The sequence below is a fragment of the Lampris incognitus genome, chromosome 16, assembly GCF_029633865.1.
Source record: "Lampris incognitus isolate fLamInc1 chromosome 16, fLamInc1.hap2, whole genome shotgun sequence".
Classification (NCBI taxonomy): domain Eukaryota; kingdom Metazoa; phylum Chordata; class Actinopteri; order Lampriformes; family Lampridae; genus Lampris; species Lampris incognitus.
In genome coordinates, this window is record NC_079226.1 from 15,316,878 (window position 1) to 15,328,050 (window position 11,173).

General features: G+C 42.5%; 1 protein-coding gene across 1 annotated transcript; it reads left to right on the top strand.

Annotated features, from left to right (window-relative positions):
• The first annotated feature begins 6,151 nt into the window (after nt 1-6,151).
• Nucleotides 6,152-10,119, top strand: lgals8b (galectin 8b). Its single transcript, XM_056296221.1, has 8 exons — nt 6,152-6,283; nt 6,646-6,734; nt 6,978-7,188; nt 7,691-7,810; nt 7,988-8,014; nt 8,304-8,392; nt 8,629-8,794; nt 9,584-10,119. The coding sequence occupies exons 1-8, from the start codon at nt 6,245-6,247 to the stop codon at nt 9,731-9,733; spliced, it is 891 nt and encodes a 296-aa protein (XP_056152196.1). The 5' UTR covers nt 6,152-6,244; the 3' UTR covers nt 9,734-10,119.
• Nucleotides 10,120-11,173: the final 1,054 nt, after the last annotated feature.

Consider the following 11,173-nt stretch of genomic DNA (forward strand, 5'->3'; position numbering starts at 1 on the left):
TTCTCTGGTGGTCACAGACAAAGCATGGTGTTAGTGGCGCTGTGCACAGGGACTCCCAGCTGCATCGCACGTTCCACCTCGCATAAGAAACAACCGTTAGGTATTGTAATACAGTATAAGTATTATAATACAGTATATGTAATACAGTACTTGGTAGGGCCGTGTGTTTATATGCATGCACGTGTCTAGATTGGCGGAAAGCATGGACAAAGGGACATTTATTGAAGGAACTACATTCATATATTGATATACAAAGAAGTGTGTGAGCTTATGAAAGAGAGACAACGTTTAGGAAAAGTGTATGTACCTATGACTCAGTGATTTAGTGAAAACACTGTAGGAAAACAGTCTTTATGCTAGAGCTGACCATATGAGAGAAACCAGAAGATGGGACAATGCCTGCGAGTACAGCAGAACCGGAGGGACTACAGGCGGAGGACACACATGATCGCGTACGCCACCAAGAGTACTTAAGAAGTGAAAGGGGAATAAAAAGACAAAGAGAACACAGAGCAGAAGTGGAGAAGGAGAAAGAGATGCAAACTTTTTGCTGAGCTACCACATCATCAAACACAGATGAACAACACACCACAGCACAGACCTATTAGCACAATGACACCGGCATAACAGGAAAATCCAGAGGCCACAAAACACTGTGGAAACACTCAAAAAGATGAAGTGATTAAAAAAGATTAAGTCATTGATAATGTGTTGTACAGTTTACACTGCATTTATACTTAGATGTTATAAGTGGAAAAGTTGCGTTATTGTTACAGGAACTCCCCTGGAAACTGCTCTGTAAGTGCTGTTCAACAACCCGTGTTTCCTGATATATATATTTTTTTCTTTTTCGTCCTCTTCTTTTTAAATATGTTGCATAATATTTTCCATGGATGTATTATATGGTCTTTTTCCTCTTGGCTCATCTTCTTTGAAACGGTTTTCTTATTCTCTGGATTCCTTCATAGAGGTAAAATTTTAATTTAATAAAAGTTTGCACATGTATGTAAAGTACTTTCTGCAATCTTGCTGCCATGTAAACTGCGTGCGATTATGATTTTCTCTCATTTAAGTAGTCGTACTTTTAAGCAGAAAAGGGCTGTCACAACCAAAACAGGGCAGTCACATGCCGAAAGACCTACTTTTGAGGTAAATTTGAAATAAAATGAATAAGCAATTGATTTATAAAAACATTTGATCAAAAGTCACACTTGGGCATGACAACGTCTTAGAATCCAACCTACATATCAATAGGACAGCCAGAATCTATTGATCGGATATGGACTTTTTTTTTTTAAATCAGGTATTACCCCGTGTTTCAGTTGTGACAACATCTGCAACAGTCAGCAAATTCCTATAATATGAAATGAGTTTGCACCTTAGTTTCAGTGGATTCATATCCCTTCATATCCCTTCCATCCATCCATTATCCATCCAAACTGCCTATCCTGCTCTCAGGGTCGCGGGGATGCTGGAGAATATCCCAGTAGTCACTGGGCGGCAGGCGGGGAGACACCCTGGACAGGCTGCCAGGCCATCACCAGGCCGAGAGAGAGAGAGAGACACACACACACACAAACCTAGGGACAATTTAGCATGGCATATGCATATGTAGCAGGAGTAAACCATACCCACATGTTAATACATTGAAGTTCATCAAAATATTGTCATTGTTCCCAAGGGAGTAATGTTCTAATGACCTTTAATTATGGAAACGTTTTATTGTATTTCTGGCGCCCTCTTCTGGTGTTAATTGGCACTGGCTGGAATCACTAAACTACGGTGGCCCTGTGCTTTTTTTTATTGACACATTTAAAAAAAAAACAACTCGCAGAGGAAACATAAGTGATGTAACACATTACAATTTGTCCACCATCAAAACAAATGCTGACAGAATACACAAACAAAACAAAACATAATGGGGGGGGGGTCTACAAAGGTACATATACAAGTTTATAAACAAAATTACTTTCTAAATCACTGGGCAAAGAAGCAAAAAGCTTAAACCATGGGGACACAAATCAAAACAAAAATTAAAGGAGATACACTACCGTTCAAAAGTTTGGGATCACCCAAACAATTTCGTGTTTGGCTCTAACAGGTACTATTTAATGAAGATGCCAGTTGGGGACCTGTGAGGCGTCTGTTTCTCAAACTAGAGACTCTAATGTACTTATCTTCTTGCTCAGTTGTGCAACGCGGCCTCCCACTTCTTTTTCTACTCTGGTTAGAGCCTGTTTGTGCTGTCCTCTGAAGGGAGTAGTACACACCGGTGTAGGAAATCTTCAATTTCTTAGCAATTTCTCGCATGGAATAGCCTTCATTTCTAAGAACAAGAATAGACTGTCGAGTTTCAGATGAAAGGTCTCTTTTTCTGGCCATTTTGAGCGTTTAATTGACCCCACAAATGTGATGCTCCAGAAACTCAATCTGCTCAAAGAAGTGCCCATCCAACCAATCCAACTTGTGGGAGCTGCTTCTGGAAGCGTGGGGTGCAATTTCTCCAGATTACCTCAACAAATTAACAGCTAGAATGCCAAAGGTCTGCAATGCTGTAATTGCTGCAAATGGAGGATTCTTTGACAAAAGCAAAGTTTGATGTAAAAAAAATCTTATTTCAAATACAAATCATTATTTCTAACCTTGTCAATGTCTTGACTCTATTTTCTATTCATTTCACAACATATGGTGGTGAATAAGTGTGACTTTTCATGGAAAACACAAAATTGTTTGGGTGATCCCAAACTTTTGAACGGTAGTGTATATCCTCATAAATCTTTCTTGCAATTTTGTTAGAATACATTCTTTTAAGAGATGAGAAAAACAATTTGAAATCATTTATGAACCAAACAAAAGAGGGCTTACTATTTCTCCATTTACTACAATGAATATGATATTTACCCATATGAATAATGATATTAATCATATCAGAAATAGATGAGTTTAGGTTATCCATGTAAAACAAAATATGAGAAATGTCAAAGAAAGGAATGTCGTTTACCTTAAGTGATAACTAATTTTTTAAATCGACCCAAAATCTTTTAGACACGAGGCAACAGAAGAACATGTGCTCTAAAGATTCATCTGTTGCATTACAAAATGTACAGGGATCCACTTCCCATTTAAACCTTTTCTTTAGAACATCTGCAACTGGGTAGACTTTGTGAATTATTTTAAAGTGGGTTTCCTTTACCTTTGAGTAAATGGGCCATTTAATCAATGTAGAATGGGCATTCACCATAACAGACAAGGTCTCCACATTAGGACCATGTACATACGGCTCTCTGTTATAATCATGAAACACGCTGGATTTAGAATAGCACTGATCACCTTATTGTTACATTTGTTATCACATAAAGAGCAATAGTTAATCACTAAATTTGGCGATATCGATTTATCATTTGAGTATATTAAGGTGTTTTGGATTAAGTGACTCAGTGGTAAAGGGATCCTACCTGTGCCCACGCCCCGGGGGGGGGGCTATCTAGCAGGAACCGTCCAGAAAACGGCCCTGACTCGTGCCTTTTCTCGCGATCGATGTCGAGAGCGGGAGAGCAAGCGCGAGGGAGCGCCGGTGTCACGTGCGAGGGGTTAAGGAAGTGAGTTTGGAGAAACGCGTTGGCTTTGTCGAAAAGGTCATGCCAAAAGCTTCCGAGTAACGTTCATACCGATTTGTGGACTAATTCATGGACGGTCAACTCGACATTCTGCCTGTTTCCTGAGCAGCAGAAGAATCCGACACGGAGTTTTTTTGTAACGCTAGCTAATTAAGTAGCATAGTACGCTACACAGTGCATTCATTAGCAGAACGGACAACAGGCCACCCGTTAGCTAACCAAGCTAACCCAAGAGGAATCATACGTTTTCAACGAGGAAACGCTGAGGGACACTAGAGAGTACTCTGACCTACCAGGCCGCTCAGAGTTCCTCCGGCCACGTTGGAACAAAGGATCTTGACGCCTCGCTTCAATAGACGCAATAAAAACACGAGCATGAACCCATACAACCTGACGAGTCATTCCCTGCTGCACAACACGCAGGCCAAAGTCTGCATCCTCGTCTCTGGTCACATGCATATATGCATGCATGCATGCATGCATGCAGGGGCGTAAGGAATCAGCAAGATGGTCAGAGCGGGCCCTATATAGTAATAGGTCGGATCACCATAATGCGCACCTCTAAACACAGATGAAAACAATGGCGACAGCGCACCAACACATAGGCCTAAGTAAACATGATGGTGACGGCGCACCAACACTTATTTAATCACCGCACACTGACAAGTCAAATAAATAATAAGTTCTACTTACGTCATAGGCGCACTCTCCTGGCTTTCCGCTGTGCGAAGTCGTCAATGAAACCATTATGATCCAGCTGGCGGGCACGAGCATTCCCAGTTGACCAACGGGCCTGTCCCACTGCGCCGCTCAGACACGACTGGATGAGCTCCAGCTTTGAAAATGGTCGCTCTGCAGTTGCAACAGCCACCGGAAGTGTTAAGAAAAGTAGTAAAACTGTACGGACTTCCCCAAAGCTTGCAGCGACGCAGTTGTTGTCCACGATCAACACGTTGGCTAGTTGTTGGATTGTTTCGACGTTTGAGATATTTTCTCTTAAAACAAGCACGGAACGACACGAGTTGCATTGGAAATGTGGCAGTGACGTCATTTTTGTAAATATCGCACAACTTGCTTGCGTGCTCCAAAAGTTCATCACCCGTTGCGGTGCACAGTGTTTTTGGCTGTACAGCTTTGAAGGTATCCGCTGTTGTCCTCAAACCCGTGAACCGCTGCGTCAGCTGAGGGATCACGATGTCGAGAGGCATTTAACACAACCACGCCAAAACAGGACTGTGCGTCTGCTAAACGTTCGTCTTGACAAAGTTCATCCAAACGCCCTTTCACCGTCCTCCGTCGAGTATCCTCGAAGGTTTTGCCCCCCCCCCCCTTCTTTGCGGGTATATATGGCTCGCTCCACGGGCCGATTTACCTCCGTGGTCGGGGCCCACGCCCCAAATCATCGCGGACCCCTATGCAGCCGCATACCCTTCATATATGGTAGTTACGCCCCTGTCATGCACATGCATACAGATTATATTAAATGAAAATATTGCTCTCACTTTAAATCTCAGTAACTGACGTTTAGTCCAGCGATTCTCAATCAGGTCCTCAGGTAGCACCAATTGGTTACTCTCGTATTACGTCACATATCACGTGACGGCACCACATCCGCCATGTTGGAGGACAACGGCTCCTATCCGTAGGATACCGCGTCGCTTTCGCTGCGAGTGGACAGTGCAAACGGGATTTTATTTTTGGTTTCAAATAGAGCCAGCGTGTAAAATATAAATGCAAATGAAGAGTGTGTACAATGTGATGTTGAACTGTTGTTTAGCAGGATGGTCAAGGCCAGGACAAGGGTAGATTTTAATTATTACAAAGCAATGAGGGATCTGGACAAATCCACAACCATCTGGTGTTAAAAAGGGGTGCTGTGTTCAAACATAGAGGATGATCTGGTTTTTGCTGCAGAGCCTGGATAAAAGGGGTTTTACCTGTTTTTGTTTTTTTCTATGTTTTGAGCTGTTGTTGAATGATTATTATTGGGATTGTTAAAAGATGCATGGTGAGTGTTTGTAGTTTGACAAATATTGTTTATATTGTTAAAAAGATTTCAAGTCTGTTTTTTGATAATTTTTTTGTTAAATACTTGTTTTAAAAATTCAAATTCTCTCTCTCACGCACACGCACGCACGCACACACACACAAACACGGGTATGAGCTGAAAAGAGCAGACAGATTTTATCCTCCAGAGGGACGTGATTGGTAGAGGCGGGACCAGAGTAATGATTGACAGCAGGAACATCGAATGGAATGGTGAATCAGGGCTCAAGATAATGATGATTGACAGCAGGGTCTGCGAATGGAATGGTGAATGACTCCTACAGGATTACAGAAGGAAAAACACAACACACAGCAACATGGAACGTAACACAGATCAAACAAAATAACATGATATAAAATATATATTTATATATATATATTTCATACTAGGTTTCTCAGCACACCTGGTCACATGACGCGTCTTGCGCATGCGTAACGCGACAGCTTTCTGGGCAGGAGGAAGATGCACACTGACACCCGCGCATAGCGGAGGATAAAGATCTGTCCAATTGATGGTTGCATCTGGAGACGTGGCGCTCTTCCACAAAAGCTGCATGCTGTAGTCTTGCACAAGAGACCCAATGTCTGTGGCAAATGCGAAACACACGGTTCTAAATCCGGTAAGAAGCGTTATTATTACAGTTATTTCCTAATCGATTATGCTGCTGACATCATGTCATGCTCAGTAGAGCCACACTCGAATATGACACAGGTTGCAAAGGTTTTTTTCCAGCTCGTCATCTGTTTCTACAACGTACAAGACGATAGGCGTCATCTTTAATGTTATGCTTGGCTTTTACAGCAATATAAAATGGCATGGACTATGTTAAGGGGCAGAATACCGGACGAGACTGGTGCACCAAAATTGGCAACTCGTGTTTTTCCATTTAGCTTGCATTCTTAAACAAGCGTTCATGTATTTCATTCAGTTTGCCATTCAGCTAGTGAATGCTCTAACATTAGCATGCCTTCTGAACCTCAGGTGATCCCATACACTGGGCCCATACCTGGAGGTCTGCACCCAGGGGAGATCGTCATCATTCAGGGCACTGTTCCTCCAGATGCTGACAGGTATGATGTGTGTGTGTGTGTGTGTGTGTGTGTGTGTGTGTGTGTGTGTGTGTGTGTGTGTGTGTGTGTGTGTGTGTGTGTGTGTGTGTGTGTGTGTGTGTGTGACAGAAAGCAAAGAAAGATCAAATTCGCCCCAAGTTTAGCAGTATTTATGGATGGCTGTGCAAAGCACCCAAGGCCCTCTAGCTGTATCCAATCAAATGGGATTATTTTCCAAAGCTGTGCTGTTTGTGATCTCTGAAGGTTCCAGATAGACCTGTCCAGTGGCTGCAGCACTAAGCCGTGCTCCGACGTTGCCCTGCACTTCAACCCTCGCTTCAGGGGCTCGCCCTGCGTGGTGTGTAACTCCCTGAAGCAGGAGAGCTGGGGCAAAGAGGAAACGCTTCACCAGCTGCCCTACAAACAGGGGGCCCCCTTCGAGACCATCATCCTGGTGCATGAAGATGGATTCAAGGTGAATGAACCCATGTGCTTAACACTAAAGGTGTTTGTGTAGCGTTCAGTATCAGTGGGGCAGCACGGTGGACCAGTGATTAGCACTGTTGCCTCACAGCAAGGTCCTGGGTTCAAATCCCAGGCTGTCCCAGGTCCTTTCTGTGTGGAGTTTGCATCATGTTCTGCGTGGGTTTCCTACGGGTGCTCCAGTTTCCTCCCACCATCAAAAAGACATGCATGTTAGGCTTCATACTCCTGTCTGTGCCCCTGAGCAAGGCAATGGAAAGAAGAACCGGAGATGGTCCCCGGGTGCTGCAGCTGCCCACTGCTGCTGTACAATAGGATGGGTTAAATGCAGAAGACAAATTTCATTTCAACCTACAATGACAAAATAAAGTGGCTTTCATAAAATCCTGCTCAAAACTGTGTGCAAAGCAAAATGGCATGTGAAAACTCAAACAAGACGAATGCATTTTAATGGCAAATTTTTATGTTTTGATAAAAATTGTCTTGACCCATAGGTGGCAGTTAACGGCTCTCATTTGTTGGAATACAAGCACAGAATCCCATTGGACAGGGTTGACACATTTTCTATTTCTGGGAAAGTCAGGGTACATGCTATTGGCTACATACCAACCTCAGTAAGTACCCTATTATATTTATATCTATCTATCTATCTATCTATCTATCTATCTATCTATCTATCTATCTGTTCAATGGTTTATATATATGTTTACATTTTTGGCACTGGATTCTCTTTTTCATAAACTCAAACTCTTATTTTCGAGGATTCAGAGTATGTCTTTTCCTCCCATTAGGCAATATATTCAGAATCAGGCGACTTGGTGAGTTATTCCTTCAGCATCATCACTCTCCCTTTGGTGTTTCCCCAAATATCTTGTGATGCCACTAAAACTGTGTCACGCAGCACTCCTAAATTACTCCTTTGTCTGTGCACTGCTGCCGGTAATCTCACAAAGCCAGACTGCATGGTGAAATTAAAACTATGAGCTCATTAAAGATCATTTCGTCGTGTCTGAGCACGATGAAAGTGCCCACGGCTCTTTAGGTTAGTCGCTACAAAGACACTGACATCCTTTATTCACCGACCCTTACTCCTCCCCCCCATTTTAGAGTCTTCCTTACAAAGGCAGCATACTCAGAGGTCTGAGCCCATGGCAGCACATCACAATCAAGGGGCAGGTCAGCATGTACCCTCACAGGTAAATGATGAGAGGCTACCCAGGATTTATTAGCTTCTCTAGACACGATAAATCGAGAAACTGACATGCATGTTTTGGTGCCTTATTGTAGTGTGTATATATACTGCTGAATTAAAATTTATGCAACGTTTCAAAAGGATGGATGAAGACAAACGGCAAATGGTAGATGTTTTAACTACAACTGCATTTAATTTAAGTTCAACTGTTGCTTTCCTTTCATCCACGGGTCTTTTCAGCTTTACGGTGAACCTACGCAACAGCAAGACAGAGAACATCGCCCTCCATCTGAACCCGCGGATGAAGTCGGGCATGTTCATCAGGAACTCCTACCTGAATGAGTGCTGGGGCAGGGAGGAGAGGGAGCTGCCCTTCTTCCCTTTCTCTGCAGGGGAATACTTTGAGGTAGGCCTCACCTTTTTTCAAATGAGGCATGGTCGGATTAGAAGGCCTGATTTTTCCAGTTACCTAAAGTGACAACGAATAGACCTTTTTTCACAAACATGGCAGACATACTTCCGTTCGTCGGAGTAGGGTAGAGATCGATTCTTCCCATTGCCCACAATGGCAAAAAAAAGCGGGACTTTCTGTTGCCTGCGATTCTGTCTCTGATCGCCTATTTTGTGTTTCCACACAGCATATAACACAATTCAAGTGTTGTCATTGACACATCTTCATCTTTGTGTTGTCGGACAGCCATGCCTCTTAAAAAAACAGTGATTTGATCAAGGGTCACATGCTAACTGGCTAATCAAGGCTTCAGGGCTTTTGGCATTTTTTTTCTAGTCATGCAGTCGTCTGCTGACAACAGGATTATAAAGATATCTAATTGTCAACAGCTTTATTGTTTTATACCCTACATTGAAACACAAACTAAGCAATCGCAGAATCGAAAGTGACAGAAATTTGGCTTTATAACGCTGAGGGCAACGGGAAGAACCGATTTTACCTTACTATGACGAAGTTCGTTGGCCATGTTTGTGAAGAAAGCGTCTTTTTCCTCAACACCGAGAGTTTATATTTATTTATTGTTGCAAACATACTATACTATGTGTCAGTGCTGGACAGGATGTGATGCATCTCTCTTGGTTCTCCGATATGATCAACGATCAATCGCCCATGTCACAAGTTATTGATAAACACACGAGTGCTTTCCTCGGCTACCCCTCAACTATGCTTTTGTTTCCCCATCAGATTGTAATCCTCTGCCAACCTCACCAGTTCAAGCTGGCCGTGAATGGCGACCACCTGTTAGAGTTCAGGCACCGGGTGCAGGACCTGAGCAGCATCGACCAGATGGAGATCATGGGAGACCTCGAGCTGACTGATGTCAAACTGTGGTGACCCCGAGGACGTGGAAGTTGGGCCATGCCAGGTTACTCCAGGTCTAGAAGGGAACCCGGGGTTTAGGTGTGGGGTGAGGCAAGGCTAGGCCATTGTTGCTGTCATTGATGCTAAGCTAGGTCATCTGTGGTGACCTAGACAATGGATGCAAGACCACAGCTAAGCCCTGCGCCCATCTCAGCACTGATCCAAAGTTTGGTCACAAGGTGAGCCCATTCCATCGATTTCAATCTAGGTGAGCGCCCCCCCTTTTTTTCCCCTTTTTTTTTTGTGGTGACACCGAGACTATGAATGCTAAACTAAGCTGTGGTACATTACATCCTATCATAGACTTACTAGGCCAAATCAATCTCCCCTGCACTGGTTAGGAAGACTGGTACATAATGAATAAGCTGTTTTGGGCGGTCAGGTTGTGAGCTGATTTACCTTTGAGTGTTTGCAGCAACTGCATTATAAGCTATGTTTGCCTCAGTTCATTTTGTTTTTAAGACCGTCACTGGAGCACCTCTACTATATTATGAGCTTCTTGAAAATGCAACTGCAGGACTAATGTTTAGAAGTCATTAAGTATTTACAGTTTTGGCTTGTGTGCCACAAAATGTCAGCAAAAATCACAAGCAATCCTGAAATTGAAGGGCTGGCCTAATTCTGGAACTGGATTGCGAAGCAGAGGTTTAGGTATGACCATTTTATTTTACAACGAATATGAAGAACTTTAAAATGTTTCATCATTTTAAATCAGTGGATGCTCTACAAATTTTATACATTTGATCATTGTTGGGTGCAATCTACATATTTTAAAGTCAGGTTAAATATTTTTTTTCGAGTTGATCACTTATCAAAATCACAATTCTCAGGAGTGTATCCGTTCTTCAACTACAAAATTATTGTCTAAATGAAACACGCAATAGCTTGCCTTGTGTGTCAATGATGAACCAATTTATCATGTAATGGCACGACGGAGTTCACGGCACAGTGTAGAGCAGGGTCAGTTCAAATAATCCATATCTAATTACACAAATGTAATCTGTTGCAATGCTAATGCAAGTTATAGCAGTTAGGTTCATACCCATTTTACAAAACCATGTTTTTCATGTTAATGTCCTGCATCAGTGACCATCTCCTGACCACAGCTCTGGTACTCTTTTTAGTGGTGCAGTGATGTAGCCTGCTCTTAGAGAAAGAAAAAAAAAATCTTCTCAGACTTGTCCATTGCAATGCCTATTTGGTTTGTTGTAAAGTATATGTATGAAAAATCCTCTTGTATGTACCATAAATTATTTATTATCAAATAAAAGAATAATTATCATTTTTCTGTAGCCAACTTCTTACATTTGGCATAGAATGAATAACACATGGCCTTGCATGGATTCAAAACACTGGAAGGGTTTGATTATGGTATCTGATGGGGATCAATGATGAAATGCTTCACCCGGTTGC